Raw genomic sequence first — 15,671 nt, 5'->3', positions numbered from 1 at the left:
TAGTATTAACTGGTTATCAATTTGGAAATATAGCAACGTCAACGTTTCCATCTAGTGGGTAAGTTCCGCATGTATGCGTTCGGTGTAAATGCGAGTGCGCTACTTTCGACATTTTACGGTAAAGTCACAGATCGAAATGCATTGTGGGACGTGTCGTAAAATGGCTGCGCTTCGATGCGAAATGTGACATTTAGAAATGAAACTATACTGCAAAATAAAACGTTATGCAATTTAAAAGTACAGCCTAAATTCGTATTTTTCCTTCCGTTCTTAAACTAAGAAGGTATTATAATTATAGATTTCAGCATCTTATCTGTTTAAGTCATCTCCAGCTGTTTAATAGTAAGTTTGCGGATGTAGTATTTGTATGCAAGAAATTCTTTTTAAAAAAAAAATATATATATATATATATATATATATATATAATATGTATAATGACCTTGTTGTTACGATTATTGGTTGTGTGATTATTTCTTTGAAGAAAGTAAGATGGGTAGTTTTGACATCCTGATTTTAGTGATTTAGTGAAAAGACTGTTTTCAATGTCACGTACTTAGAGTGCTGAGGTCCGTATCGTTTTTTCGTCATACGGTGTTGCGGTAATCGTTGTAAAAGCTTTTTTAAATTTTATTTTATATGGCATAAAATATAATGCTGGCAATTGCTCTCTTTTTCAGGTGCGCCATGTCTTTACTAGGTGGATTGCTAAAAGCCGCAGCGTCCTTTTGCCATGCTACACTTATCCAGTCACCTAGGTCCTTCTCCACTGGTACACGAAATAAAAAAAAGAGATAATAATTATAATTATGCATACATCAGATGTAGGGTTAACTGCTTAGATGGTATGGTGTCTAAAAAGTTGTAGGTTCTCGTGTTTTATCTTGATATTCAATTACTATTTCAATAAATATTTGTTTAAAATTTTTGTTACATTGGAAAATGCAATTGCTAAGCAACTAAAGCATAAACATTTGGCATCCTTTTCGTTTTGTTACTTAGACTATTTTCACTGTGGCTTTTGTTTTGATTTTGTTGATCAGCTTGTGATGCTACTTTAAGGGCTGAGGGCTTTATCATTCTGGCTTGTATAGGTGTCTGCAGTAGGATCCGCATGCATGTGATTCCTCAACCCAGAATCATAGACAGATGGACAGAGAAGCGTGTCACCTTTGGTGTCTACGATAACATTGGAATATTAGGTGAGTATGTATCTGAACTTACCAAATACATACATTCCACTTGGTTGTCAGCTGAAGTATCAGTAAATCTTTCGTAATAAAATACACTGGTTTCTTCCAGATGTAACATGCATTAGTGGTAATTTTGATTTAAGCCAGTTTATGCAAATACTTTCTCCTTCTGTACTGCTTTTCATTCAGAGGTATGTATCTTATAAACATTTAGTGGTTCTGTATACGCAATTAACAGTAATATGCATTATTTATACAGTATATAGACTTTAATTGCTTATCAGACTGAAAGATCCTAAAGACCTCTGTATTTTAGGCAATTATATCAGCGTTACCTTGGCCACTTTTGATAATTTTTGTTGTTCTCCACAGCAAAACTGCTTGTAATACCAGTTGATCCTTTGCATTACATTTGTTTAGCAGAAGCTTTTATCCAGAGCAGCATACAATTTAGAAGGCAGGGAGTGATTAGGGTTAAAGGCCATTCTCAGAGACCCAACAGTGACATCACTCTGCAGTCCTTGGGCCACACGTCATTCCCCTTTGGGCATTGACATCAATGTCTGGGTCTCATGGTTGTCAATCCCCAGCGCTTTCGAGGTCATGGATGAATAGCCCTTTGCCATTGAACCAGAGACAGGTCCTTGAAATGAAACATACTATTGGAGCAGCTCACAGTCCGCATGTTGCCCCCTGTGATCTGGGGGTTTCCCAGCAGCAGCCCATCTTGGCAGGCCAGAAAGCCGCAGAGGGGCTGGCATTCACTCATCTTCATGAGTGAAGCCTGCTGGGATACTGCCAGGGCTCTGACTCATAGCTGAGGATAGAATAGTGACGGATCACTTCTTCATTTTTAGTTGCTTTTCATTTGTTCTTTTGTTCGAGTTGCAGTTCTGTTAGAAATGCACGGCCATAGAGGAGAACAGTTAGTGGGCAGGTAGATGTCTTTGGTTTGGTTATCAGTTTGTCGTTGCTAACCAACATCATATCTGACTAACGACAGCTCAACAACATAAAGGTACCAGTTTGTGGGCTCAGTGCAGTTTTAAGCAGTTTATAAAGTGTGGGCGGGTTTCTGTAATATAGCTTAAGAGCTAATGACCATGTAGTGTTAAAGAGTTTAAAGTGGATTTTTCAGTCTCAACCAGGATACTTCCTCATAGGTATCTCACTATACAGGGTTAATATGGTATCTGTTTTTATTGGTAAAATGGTCTGTGTTTTGGCTAACCCACAGACATGATGCATAGGTCTGCAGTGAAACAAGCTCATTATAATTAAATGACTCCAGTGTATCACTGTCATCTACTGGTTGCAGTGCAGAATGCAGTTGTACTTTTTCTTTATAGTTTCATTATTGACTAGAAAATACTTTTACCAAAGAAAATTAGTAAAATGTTTTATTAATGAAATGATTTTGTCTTTAATCCATTAGAATCTATTGAAATTAGGTAACATTCTACTAATATTGTTTGTTTCCTTAAATGTTGTAAATTTCGCAAGTGAAAAACAAGTGGAGAATAAGCTGTTTCGCCTGTATTTTCTAGCTGACTTTTATTTGAGACCAGGATATATTTAGCCAGTAATTTGAGAGCCCTGCCAGGCCATAGGGCTTTGGAAGTACAGATGGCTAATCCATGTCACATAATTCCAGGCTAGATAATGACCGGTAAATATTTTAAATGAATTAAGCCGCAGGGAGGCAATGTGAGGTAATGACCACTGTGTTTTTGGTCTTGGATGGTTTTAATGATATTTACCCTGGTAAATTGTCCAGTTTTGGTTGCTTTGGCAGATGGAAGCTAATCAACTGCCTTCCCTTATAGATCTTTTTTTGTGGCATAAAAATATGTATACCATCATAAACAACCCAGCTACATTCACTGTTGCTTTTTTAGAAACTGTAAATACTTTCCATAGTTTCATTGTCCCATCCGTTTCATTTCTTTGGTCTGTGTGTGATATCCATTGAAAACTGGCACAAAATCTTTGAGCAGTCTAGCTTCCATTGGGTTCTAGTACTTTGCAGACCAGCATTATACATTGAGGTACATTTTATTAATTAAAAAAAGAGTAAATATCTTTGGTTGTATCTAATGGCAGCACCCTTTTCTCACAGCTGCAGGCTTGAGGGTGTGAGTCCTGCCCTGGCTTTGTGTGTGTGTGGTGCAGTTTGTGTGGGCTCTTCCTATAAGGTTTGTGTGAAAGGGAGTCAGTTGGTTGTCCTTTGTGTGTGTTTGGGTCATGTGTATATTACATTATGTATCAAGACATGTTATTTTTACCTTGTGAAGACTATATATTTTCTTGGTCCCCACAGGGGGAAACACAAATTTATAAAAATCTGTGAATGCAATCAAGAAAGTACTGTATTTTGTTTGGTTACTTTTGGTTAAGGTTAGAACTGGATACAAGTTAAGGTTGTTATCATTGAAATTACAGTGATGCCAATAGAAATGATTGGAGAGTTCCCACAAATATTTTAAAACAATCTGACTGTGTATGTGTGCCCATGTGCGCACGTGTGCACATTCACTGTTATCTGGCATCCTGTTTCACCCTCCCCTGTATTTATAATTGTATTTATTCCTTTATGACTGGGCTTGGCTTCCAATTAGGAATGTAGATGAAAGCACTAATATTGAAAATGGTACTGTGTGCAGGTCAAACACTGTGTTAATTTCACTAATAATCACTAAAATCCCTTTGGTACAGTATAATCAGTACAAGTTGATTTTATATTCCATAGGTGACTTTAAAGCTCATCCACGGGATTTGATTGTCGGCCCCGTCTGGTTACGGGGTTTCCGTGGCAACGAGTTCCAGCGTTTGACACGAAAGAAAAGAATGGTAGGAGACCGGATGATGGCAACAGACCGGCACAACCTGGAGAAGAGAATCCGCTTTTTATACCGAAGATTAAACCGCTACGGCAAACACCGCTGATTCCAGCACTGAACTTGATCTTATCCCACCCGGACTCTCGCGTTACCGCTGGCCAATGCGGGAAGGATCAGGATATTGTCTGATGGATTTCTTGGTTATTAATGATGTCAGTTCAGTAATATAATTGGAGTATTTTGCTGTATTTGGACTGTTTGAAAGTACGAATAAACGTGTTCATGAATACACTGAATTGATTTTTATGATCATCATATGACCGTATAAGATATAAAACGGTCCCAAATGTTCTTTGATGCGTAGTACGGTGGGTCTCTCCTAACCAAAACGTAATTTAAACTGTAACCACACAGTACAGGGATATCAGTTTTGTTTAATCGCCATTTCATCAAAACGTTGCTTTCCTTGGGGAAAACAAGTTTAATTTATACACTTATCAGCACTTCATCTTGCATTTTCTATTATTTATGTTGTTTCTTTTATTGTGTTACGTCTTCCCTCGCGATCCCAGTTGGCTGCGTGAAAATACTACGGCTTCATCAGGAAATTATCCAAAGTGTATGAATACAACCTATGTGTCGAGGATATGGAGGAGCAAGGGCAATAGATGCATGTGTGCAATAAATAAACTGGATTGCGAGCGCCTGGAGTGGGGGTAGCACTTACGGTGAGTGGATGGAAGTGAAGTAGGTGGAGGAAAAAAAAGCCGAGTCGACATTCTGTACAGAAACATGTTCCGCAGTGTCGTCCCGTCGCCCTATCCGGGAGCAAGGGAAAAGGATCTGCAGTACTGCAAAGTGGAGAGTGAGGATGGGAGGGGGAGCACGGAGGAAAGAGCCACCGCACCACTGTTAAATTCCGGTAGCGTAAGGAAGAAGGATAGAGAGAGAGAGAGTACCGACGCATTATTGCAGTATAGTGGCACCGCGCACATACGCGTACTAACTACCGCACTAACCTACAATTCGACGTATGCGAGGAGCGCTTGCAGTCGCATTTTCCGAAGAGGATATAAATGACGGGATTTAAATGCATCGAGAAATAAACCCAGGACCTCAACTGATCTCACCACAAATCAAATAGGGATATTTCAGGAGACAACTCCTTCGACCGTATTATATTTTAATTCCCTGCCATACAAAACATTCCTTTTTTTGTTCGCCTTATTCATTGTTAGGCGTTGTTTGCTGTTTTGTAAGTTATCACGTGGATCTGGGGAAAAACCTTGAATGTGGATTTAAAAGAAGAGGCGTTTTGCACGGCGATCTTTCACTTTTGGCTTCCCATCCAGCTGTTCGACCGGGGTGAATTATCGTCCGACGCGCGTCCCAATATTGCGGCACTTTCTGCGTTGATCAGCAAATACATAGTACCTCCTCTTAAAGAAAAGAATCAATCTTAAGTCTAAAGATAAATATCTTAGAGTTTTTCGCTATAATTTCTCTGAATTGAGCTTTCTTTCTTTCATTCTTTCTTTTTCTCTCCATCCCACCTCGCTGTCAGTGAGTCTTAAACAGCTGCAAACGAGATGTAAGTGGCTATGCGGTATTTCCTCCTCGCTTTAAACTCAAACACAATAATAATGCCACGGATCTTAATGAAATCATGTTGCCTCTAATTCTAAACGTGATTACTACTTTTCCTTATATTTTAATGCTGAAAATGATTGCTTTAAAGAGTGTTAATTCAGTTGACGCAGTTCAGAATGCAAGTAGCATGATCATTTATATGAATTGTTATGCTGCTTATTTGTGTTTGCAGAGAGATTTGTGTTGGTTTGTGACCGATTTGACGGTCTTGTACCTGCCCATGACTCTATAGGACCTGGCTATGCAGCAGATTGCCGATGATTTCCCCCCCCTCTCGTTTCAGTTCTGGCTTCTGCATATAGTTTTAGTATCTTGGAAAATCAGCGCTTCATCTATCGATCCCCCCCCCCCCCCCTCACTCGCTTCCTGCATAAAAAGTCTCAAGTTAAAATTATATGTGTTATTTACAAATTAAAATTTAAATGACTTTCGCCCAATTGAAACTATGTAGCAAGTTTATAATTTTATTATTGTCACTCCTGATGGGCGCTCTCGGTGATGATAACCTAGGATCTGTTGGTCCCTTTTTGTGTACCCTCTAGTGTTTTAAGACATAATTATTCTACAGTGTGTTCTTGGTAATATTAAGTAATCCACCCTCCAGTGAGCAGTGAGCACTATAGTTAACATGGTTTTGATCCTGCCTCAGGCCCTACATTTTCAATTTCTCAATCATACAGATCTTCGTTATCTTTCCCAGAGCCGCTGTAGTTGTTGGATTATCACATGGTCAGTTTACCCTATCGCTCACCTCCAACATGGCCTCTCCACTTAGGTCTGCTCCAGCTCCAGATGCTGCTGCCCCAGCCGGTGCTCCAGGAGCCCCAGGGGCTCCAGGAGGAGAAGGAGGTGCCCCAGGAGGTGGACCCCCACAGGCTCCCCCTAACCTCACCAGCAATCGCAGATTACAGCAGACGCAAGCACAGGTGGAAGAGGTAAGCAGGGAGGACAGGCCAAGAGAGAGAAAGATGGCAGGCAGGAAGAAGGAGAAAAGGTCTAGGACCCAAGACAGTCTAGCCTTTCAGGACCTAAGTATGAAATTTTCTCTGTTAGCATAAATATCCATCCTATGTCACCCGAGAAGATCTTAGGTCCTCTGTTAGGCTGTCAGGTAATAACAGCTTCCATTGCCTTTCAGGTGGTGGACATCATGCGTGTGAATGTGGACAAGGTCCTGGAGAGAGACCAGAAGCTGTCAGAGCTGGATGACAGGGCCGACGCACTGCAGGCTGGGGCCTCCCAGTTTGAGAGCTGTGCCGCCAAGCTCAAGAACAAGTACTGGTGGAAAAACTGCAAGGTATTTATGTGCAAGCAGTAGGAGCACTGAGGAGACTGCTCATTGTAGTGTTAGAGCAGTTAGTCAAAGCCCATGTGGCACCATAAGCAAGCGTTACCACCGACACCCCCTGTTCAAGACAAAGTAAAATCAGCTTGCTAAGTGGGTGCCCCCACAAAAGATGGCACAATAGGCACACAGTATAGAGCTGTCCAAACCTAGCCAGATATTGGTCTGTTAATGTCTGGAAAGGTATACCGTAAGAGTAAAGGATTATTATTGCACTGTCCCTTTAAATATGTGTTTTATGATTGGCATATTTACAATTCTGTCATATTTAGTCCAGAAATGCAAGGTACTTAAATAGATTGACTACAATGTTACTGAAATTAAATTAAGCACTGTGGGTATGTATGGTGAACATTTTAGTAAGTGAATTAAATGTATGATCTCTCTGCCGCCTCTAGATGATGATTATAATGGGAATCATTGGAGTCATCGTGGTTGGGATCATTTTCTGTGAGTGACCACTTTTCTTTTTGCATCATCCTCTCAGGTTTGCATGCATCTTGTTAAGTATTGTATACAGGTTGGTGAATACTGTCAGTGTACTAGTCTGATCAGTGCTGTTGTGTTTGGAGGTTAAATGTCAGCGAGTCAGAGGAGAATGGATAAATGTCGCAACTTAGCTGCAGTGCGTTTCTTTGATGCAAAGTCCCGAATCTTCTTCCATCAGATTGAATGAGTTGATGATTCGCTTGTGATGTAGAGTGAGAAATTGCTGAGTTACTCATTTGGAATGAGCCTTGAAACTGTTAATTTGTAAGATGTTTGCATTGCATGGGTGTTACATGACGTGAGAAGTACAGGGTAGCGTATGTTGCAATGTTAATAAAACATGATTAATGCAAAAAAACACAAGCAGGTATATTTAGTCTCCTGTGCAACGCAGGAAGTTTTGTGGTAAATTTTCCCCGTAAATATATATCTGCATTTCGATACTCTGCCTTTGTTTTTTGTCCTTAGAATTTTTTTTGTTATATATAAAACATACAAGGACAAATGATGTCAGCTTTCCAAGCCCCATAGCAGCAGTCCGTCCATTAGCACAGAGGTGCAAATCATTCCCTAAATGTCATTATACGTTTTCAAAATGGCGAGGACCAAGCCAGCCCGGGTAACGAAGCGTCATTAAGGCACTGGATGGATGCCCAGAATACAAATTATTAATGTCCTCATAACTATGTTAAATTATTTATTTGAACCGAATATTTTCACATTTAGAAGAAATAGAATTCAAGGAGCTTCAGATGGCCTCATTGCACAGCGTAATCATCCCGCTTCTTCTCAGGCGTGTGATTTTTGCAGCTTCCCCACTATTCCAGGGGCAGGTCCCTCTGGATGATTCCTCACTTCATTTGCCTGAGTATTTTTCCTACTCGATGGTTTTGTGTACAATACCATATTGAAGTCTGCGGGGGTAGAGAGCCTTGGAATCTCAGACAGTGAATCAGCTCGCTCAGATATAGAATAAAGCCTGCATGTTAGGCATCAGTGTTGGTGTTGCATATTTTGGTTGACCATAAACTTACAGAAGTGTAAATCATGCACTGAATTTATATGGCATGCCTAATGTTTCACTCTACAAGGATAATTATCACTACATTCAAAAAGCCATTTTTAGGCTTTCAAGAGAGACAAAGATTGTGACATTGTATTTGTCTCCATGAATAACAGATGGCACTGTAGCTGTTTGATTTTAAAGTGTAGAAATATTTGTTCCGAGCTGATGATTGTATGGGTTACTTTATATAAATCATAAGTTGCTAGTGGCAGTGTAGGTAAAGTTAACATATCCAAAGTCAGACCTGATCAGTGTCTGTCTAACGTGAGTGAATTTTAACTAGGTCTGCACTCCACCTTCCTCCTCTGCCTCCCCTCCATGGATCCATCTCTTTGATATTCTCGCTTAATGTTCTTATTTCTGTATCTTCACAGTATACTTCTTCTATTGAGTGGGACCATGAGAAGAAGGATAAATATGCAAGAGTGACAACAGGAGGGAAGAAAAAAAAGAAAAGCCCATCCCCCATTCCCTCTCGTTTCTCTCTCCACACAGAAGTCTTCCATCCAGCCATCTTGCACTTAAATGTGACAGTAGTGTGTAGATTTTAATATCTTTGCTCTTTCCCTGCCCTCCTTCCCTATCTTTTCTTGGTATTTTTCTCTGCCTGTGTGCTCCTTGCTCCCTCCGTGCTCTAGCGCATTTCTGGAAGGGTCCGGGAGACATGCACGTGTGTCGCAGAAGGGACCCAAGGCAAGTCTAAAAGAGAGGGAAGGAGGAGATGGGGAGCATTTGTGAACCTCGGAGGGAAACAGTGCTTCGGTTTTTTTCGAATAGGGAATGTGATCATAGAGAGTGTGCAGGGAAACAGAGCAGGAGATATAGATTTTTTTAGAAGTTTTTTTAAATCCCAATAACAATGAAAGCTTTGCCATCTTACCTTTTGAAAGCTGCCTGCATTTGTAATTCGACATGAGCATACCTAACAACCTTCCAGTTCTTCCTTCTATTACTGCAACTATTATTACTACTAATAGGCTACTAATACAGAATCTCACTTATGATCATTTTGTTGTGTGCGTGTGTGTACTTGTGATGCAAATTGTAACTTGTAGCTTTTACAGATATAGTTTGCTCTAGGCAATTTTTTTTATCTCCTTTCTATTTGATTTATAGTTACCAGTGTTCTCTCTCCAAAGTTTGACTATAAGATTATGTCAGCTTTAGAGTGATTGCAGAGTATGACCCAGACCTCAGCTCTGGCTACTACAGACACACTTCAGTGTTTAAGCTGATCTTACAGACCGTAGATGGTGACGGGGATAGGAAGACATGCACAGAGACTCTACCAGTGACACTGACAATCTGCTTTCATTTACTGGTCTGCCTTTGCTATACATTCAGACAGGCATGCACTATTTTAATCACTCTGATGAAGACTGAAGTTCAAATGTATAACATGTGAAATGTGCCATTCTGGATCTGTTTGGATTCATTTCTTATAAATAAGAGACATTGTGGAACAACCGCATGGTGGAAGCAAGGGACACACAGAAGAATAAGTGAGGATGTATTCCTCCAGCTGATATTCATACCGGAGACTCAGTGGAAATCCCCAGTGCTGTCCACGTCGGGTCAATTTGGTCGTGTGCATACGTTTTCTTGTGAGTGAAGGGGAATCATTATTCGCAGTAAATGAAAAAAAGATCTTATCAAAATTGTTCTGTTATGCATCAAATGTTCAATTAGTCAAAAAAGAAGACATAAAAAATAGATCTGAAATGTGATATCTAAGAAACTACTCACGAAACAGCACTGGGAACTTGTCAGTTTTGATGTTGAATTAATCTCACTGCAAAGAAAAATGGTTCTCCTAAAGAAGATGAAACAATATCATGCATTGCAAATAAGACTAATCTGAGATATGTACACAAAGATCCATTTGCTAAATGGAAATTGAGGAGGTATCAAAGATGAGTCAAACTGATCAAATATTCCATAAAACATTACAGAACTATGATGTGATTTATTGATTTAATCGCATGCCTATTTGCTTACCACTTTTGCTGAAGCCAATAAAGAATCATCATCAACATGCAGTGAGCGTCTTGTCCTTACTCTGATCGTACACACCATGGAGGGGTGTTCAACAGCCCAAATCTACCACTGAGTGCCTATCTGGCTGCTTTTACGTGTTCCCCCCTAAAATTTTGTAAATAAATGCAAACAGCACCATCATCATTAAGTTTTTTCAATTGATAGTATTGGCATGTTGATTGGTGTGTGGCACTGTGAATTAGGAATCTGTACTTCTGGTCAGAATCCTGTGGCTGAAAGAGTGATGTCATTGTTGGAGGCTGATCAGGATGCTTAACCTCAATTTATCTAGGGACTGGATGACTCTGCTTTCTGATTCTCATTTCATCACTTGGAAAAAAGTGTTTGCTAAATAAATGTAATGCAGTGCTGCCAGGAATGTCTGTGTGGCTCCTCTGCGTGCTAATTGGTGTTCTGTACTTGGCTTGTTCCACCAGGGGGAGCTGAAGGAATATTGATAGAATATTGATGGAGATACTTCTCAGTCAAGCCAAAGCATGAGACCATGGTGATGGATTGGGAGATGGTCATAAATGTTAAGAACGTCATCTACATCCATCTATAATGAATCAGTTCATTCTTAGGTTCTTAGGTGTAAATAACCATTTATTACACTTACATTACCATTTATTAATGGGCAATCCGTGTGATCAGTAGACCAGAGCAACTATACTTGGATTATGGAAGCAAACTGGAATCACTGGGGAAAAAACCCACACAATGTGAGGATCTTGCAAAGGTCATCATGCCACTTGCTGAGTGATCTACAAAAATGCACACCTTGAAACATGAGAGAGGCGCAATGTGGCGAAAGTTGTGTGATTGCCCTAAATCATACAAGACTTGGAAGATTCTTTAATCCCTTAAGATTCCTTAATATTCACATTCAAAATCAACTCCAGGCTGCCCCATGACCCTGATCAGCATAAGGAGCTGATGGATGGATGGATGGATGGACAGACATAAATGCTCTAGTTGGGTTTTTGGCTTCCTCAGGTGGCAGATATGGTGATACTGAACATGAGATTCTGATAAGGTTCCAGGGTTGTAGCTGATAACACTGTGGTACGGAGGGTGTGGAGAAGCATTCTCAAGAGTGGAGTAAGTTGTCATTGTTTCCCACATATAGTTTGGACAGAAAAATCTCAGTTCAACAGATTCAACAGAATTACTGCTGAAAATAACAATTAGGACATCTTTTTATGCCCCGTATTTGATATCCCACTTTTCAAACGATTCTTCTTCTATGGCAAAAAGTCAGATTTTAATTAATTTCTTCTACTGGAAAATTTAATGCAAGTCAAAAGTCGCACATCAGAACATTTTAAACAACGTCAGCCATTTCAACCCTCATAAACTCATCCTTTGTTGACTGAGAAACTGATGTGAGCTAAGAAAAAAAAACATAATTTTCCCAGTGCTCCAAAAACAGTCTGAAACTGCATTTTCATGTAAAATCTTATACTACATCCCAAATTTCTTTTAAATACAAATATATCCAGTTTTAATTTGCTTTTTTATGATAACACCCCAGTCTATAAGGCTTTATCTCCAGTGGTAAAGCTGTAGTTACATTGGGGTATTCAAATCTGCTGTTAACTCATAGCCATGGTGACTTAGGACCATATGCATTGTACTTGAAGTGGCCATATTCTGACTGTAGAAAGCAGCAAGGCCAATCATTGATGTCCTCATTGCCTCCAAATACTTGTACTCCAACATTCACAGCATACAGAGCTCAGAATAAGGAATATATTATATATATATGTAGGGCAGTGACTCGAACTAGCCACTAAGTGTCGCTGTGGGGGTTATGTATTGTACATGGCAGTGAGCGTTTTCGGCTGTTTCATCCCTTACGGGACACCGGAGTGCAAAACTTTATTGCGCGCAAGTCGCCGTGTTTCTTTATGTTCATTTTGCACTATCCCGTAAGGTAAGCTGTAGTTATGGCGCTGTACCTTGTTAGTAAATTGGCGCACGTAATACCATCCATGTATTTTCACTTTTACTCCATACTGTTAGGTAAGGTGTTGAACTACATTTTGATGGAAGTTTGAGGTATTTCTTTTTACTCGTGTCTGTAGGAAAATGTTACTACTAAGAGCGGCCGATGTGTTGCAGCCGTTCAAGCGGCCGCGGAGTAAACATAATGTGGGGAAAAGTATTTGGTTTCTGTGTTTATCTTATCAGTCACGTGGGAATGTACTTTTATTTAAATTATTCAGTTTTGATTTCCGGCACAATGTTTTGTTATTTATGATGTTCATTTTGCACTATCCCGTAAGGTGCCAGAGCCAGCCAGACCCCTGTTGTGACATAAGGGGGACCACTGGTGCCTGTGAGTAAATAAAGTGCCGTTTTGAGTCTCAGCCGCAATCCAGAACCTTGCGTCCGATGCTTCTTGCCCTCTGAAACACTCCCCATCACACATCAGAAACACAACGCAGAGTACCAGGGAGGTGTAGAGGGATTCCAGCAGCCAGCGGGTGCCCAAAACCGGGCATTACCGGCAGTGGGGGGTTACATCTTTGGTGCCGTGACTCGGATTGTGGTTTTCAGAGACAAACAGGACGGAGAGAGAGACAGCTTCTCACAGGCTGAAGCTGAATTGCACCACTGATAGCAAGCAGACGGTGTTGCGATCAACACTTCTTCGGAAACCTTGGGGACTGATTGGAGTAATCCACTCATTATTTTGGATTTTTGGTTCCCTACTGCAGAAAAAAAAACCAAATTCCTAGTTGAAGCATTGGGGTAAACTGCGTGTATTTTATGCCAAAGATACTTCTGTTGTGTATATCTATTGTGTGTATTGCATTGGAGTGACGACACATTGATCAAATCTGATCCATCTGATCAAAGGTACGTATACCACCGAATTCATTCCGCTGATTGCCCACTATACACCCATTAGACTGTCTTGGAAAGTCAGAGTAGGATGAATGAGTATCCAGATTCCCCATTCAGGTTGGAAGGGCACGCAGCAATGGCATCCAGCCTCAAAACTGACTTTGACGAGATGCAGCTGCACACCGTGGATGTGATGGCAAGCCCTCATCAAGGAGTGAGACCCCAGTCCTACGACCGTGCCATCGGGCCCACTAACCCTGTACCACAATATCACCCTCCAGAGCCTGACACATATGTGCATACCCAAGGCCCAGACTCCAGCCTGCAAGTGACCCCACCCCCACCTTGGGGCTTTGGGGATTCAGGGTACACCCCCGCGCCGTACCTTGCCGGACCCCAATCCAAGGACCAAGGTGTCAGCCAAGCCAGTTAGACAGCAGCCTGAACACACCTGTACCCAGACCAACAGCCTCCATTATGATGCACCCTGCCCCCACATCGCCTGTGGGAGTCCATGACCCCACAGCTCCTCTCGTTGTCCCATCACCTCCACAGTCGACCCGAGCAGGCATGCAAGCCCCAACTCAGCCCCCCATCAGCCATCCAGCTCCACCCCTTTACTCATCCCATCCCATTAACCCTAGTCCCCACTGCTACACCAAGTATATACAGTCCACCCCAGTGTCCCAGGCACCTATGCTAAGTTTTCAAATGCCCCAGACCTGACAAATAGTACCCCCACTGTCAGGATAGCCCCACAAGCCCCGGTTTGTTACTCTCAAGACCCAGCCTGTAATGAAGCATACCCATTGTTATCGCTGGGCACGAACCGTTGTGAGCACACCCCTGCTCAATCTAACCCCCCTGCTGTGTCAAATGCAGCTTTTAGCCACACTACCCCTCCTGATGTCCCTGTGTTGGCTCACTTTCAGACACCTGCACCCAATCCCCGGACTGATATGTCTCATGGAGTTTCCCCCCCTACTGTGCCCCAAGCCCCATTCCCTGCCACCCACGGGCACCCATACCTGTTGGGCCCGCCTCAAGTCACATTCCCAGGCCCAGCCAACCCAGGCCCCCCACCGTGGGTTCTTGCAGACTCATCAGGTCAAGAATGTCCCCATATTTGCTGGTAATACTGACAATAAGGTGCTTATTGATGACTGGGTACGGGACATGCAGTATCTTCTGGAGGCAATAGACCTGCCCACACATCTCTGCTTTTCCACAGTTGTGCGACATTTGGGTGGTGAGGCAAGAAAACTAATCCTGAACCTTCCTTCCCATGAGCAAACTCCAGAGAAGGCTTTCGAAGAGCTAAGTGCAGAGTATGGGGACGCAAGAGGCTCTCTGGATCCACTGGCTGATTTCTATGAGTGTAGTCAGTGACCAGGAGAGTCTGCCTGCTCCTACGCTATTGCGCTGGAAGCGAAGTTGCGAGCTGTGGAAGAAAGCCAAAGGGGGAGCAGAACTTTCCCTGACCGGGATAGCAAACTCACCCGGCAGTTCTTAAGGGGACTCAGTGATGAGGAGGTGTATGCGAGGATTTCGCCCATGAAGCCAAGGCTTCTAAGTTTTCGGGAGCTACAAGCTGAGCTCCGTGACCTAGTGAGGGAGACTAAGGGACTCCAGTTCCCCCGCAAGCCAAGGAGGACATATGAACAACTACATGTTGCATCAGAGTGTGGTGCCAATGTGGAGGATGACAGAGCAAAGCGCGCCTCAGAGTTGTCAGAGCTGACCGGGCTTGTCAAAAGGTTAGTGTGTAACCAAGAGGAACAGATGGCCAGGTTGTCGCACTTAGAGTCAAAGATTACTGCTGCCCCTCGTACCCCGCCCATGGGACCCCAGCCTCCCGTGAGAAATGTTCCCCTGAGTTCCAGTGTTACATGCCACCGCTGTAGGAGACAAGGACACATAGCATGGGCCTGCAGAGCAGTCCTCCCTGGGCCCAGTCCCCCGCGGGTGCGACAGCCCACCCAGTCCATACCCCCTCCAGAGGATGCCCTGCCCCCGTCAGCTCAACCTTTAACTCTTCCATTGTCGCCGCCTAGTGGTTCGGACGCATACGTCCAAATTTTCAATAACAAAAAAAAATGACGTTCAATAAAAGAAACAAATGTATCAAATCAACCAAAAACGGCTTGTTACACTACAAAAAACCTTTCAGATAATATCTGTAGAAAGTTGCGCAATTTTTG

At 42.1% G+C, this 15,671-nt stretch overlaps 2 protein-coding genes across 4 annotated transcripts; both read left to right on the top strand.

Moving 5' to 3' along the window:
* Positions 1-121: 121 nt before the first annotated feature.
* Positions 122-4,319, top strand: mrpl51 (mitochondrial ribosomal protein L51). 2 transcript variants are annotated; one of them, XM_023807063.2, is made up of 4 exons: positions 122-342; positions 678-769; positions 1,092-1,199; positions 3,940-4,319. In XM_023807063.2, the coding sequence occupies exons 2-4, from the start codon at positions 685-687 to the stop codon at positions 4,134-4,136; spliced, it is 390 nt and encodes a 129-aa protein (XP_023662831.1). In that variant the 5' UTR covers positions 122-342; positions 678-684; the 3' UTR covers positions 4,137-4,319. The 2 variants fall into 2 exon arrangements, with proteins under 2 accessions (XP_023662831.1, XP_023662832.1); XM_023807064.2 differs by having other exon boundaries at positions 123-283.
* Positions 4,320-4,830: 511 nt separating this feature from the next.
* LOC111841366 (vesicle-associated membrane protein 1-like) lies at positions 4,831-10,619 on the top strand. 2 transcript variants are annotated; one of them, XM_023807065.2, is made up of 6 exons: positions 4,832-5,395; positions 5,595-5,621; positions 6,456-6,615; positions 6,819-6,977; positions 7,424-7,475; positions 8,955-10,619. In XM_023807065.2, coding segments are annotated over exons 2-6 (390 nt in total). In that variant the 5' UTR covers positions 4,832-5,395; positions 5,595-5,619; the 3' UTR covers positions 8,972-10,619. The 2 variants fall into 2 exon arrangements, with proteins under 2 accessions (XP_023662834.1, XP_023662833.1); XM_023807066.2 differs by having other exon boundaries at positions 4,831-5,621.
* The last annotated feature ends 5,052 nt before the right edge of the window (positions 10,620-15,671 follow it).

The sequence above is a fragment of the Paramormyrops kingsleyae genome, chromosome 9, assembly GCF_048594095.1.
Source record: "Paramormyrops kingsleyae isolate MSU_618 chromosome 9, PKINGS_0.4, whole genome shotgun sequence".
Classification (NCBI taxonomy): domain Eukaryota; kingdom Metazoa; phylum Chordata; class Actinopteri; order Osteoglossiformes; family Mormyridae; genus Paramormyrops; species Paramormyrops kingsleyae.
The sequence above is the reverse complement of the archived record's forward strand: the minus strand, read 5'-3'. Positions and strand labels throughout refer to the sequence as shown.

Excerpts from the sequence above, each read along its gene's own strand:
- mrpl51 (XM_023807063.2), top strand. The coding sequence starts at position 685 with ATGTCTTTACTAGGTGGATTGCTAAAAGCCGCAGCGTCCTTTTGCCAT. Across the intron at positions 770-1,091 it reads ACCTAGGTCCTTCTCCACTG|GTGTCTGCAGTAGGATCCGC; the intron begins GTACACGAAATA and ends TGGCTTGTATAG. Across the intron at positions 1,200-3,939 it reads CGATAACATTGGAATATTAG|GTGACTTTAAAGCTCATCCA; the intron begins GTGAGTATGTAT and ends TATATTCCATAG.
- LOC111841366 (XM_023807066.2), top strand. Across the intron at positions 6,616-6,818 it reads CGCAAGCACAGGTGGAAGAG|GTGGTGGACATCATGCGTGT; the intron begins GTAAGCAGGGAG and ends ATTGCCTTTCAG. Across the intron at positions 6,978-7,423 it reads ACTGGTGGAAAAACTGCAAG|ATGATGATTATAATGGGAAT; the intron begins GTATTTATGTGC and ends TGCCGCCTCTAG.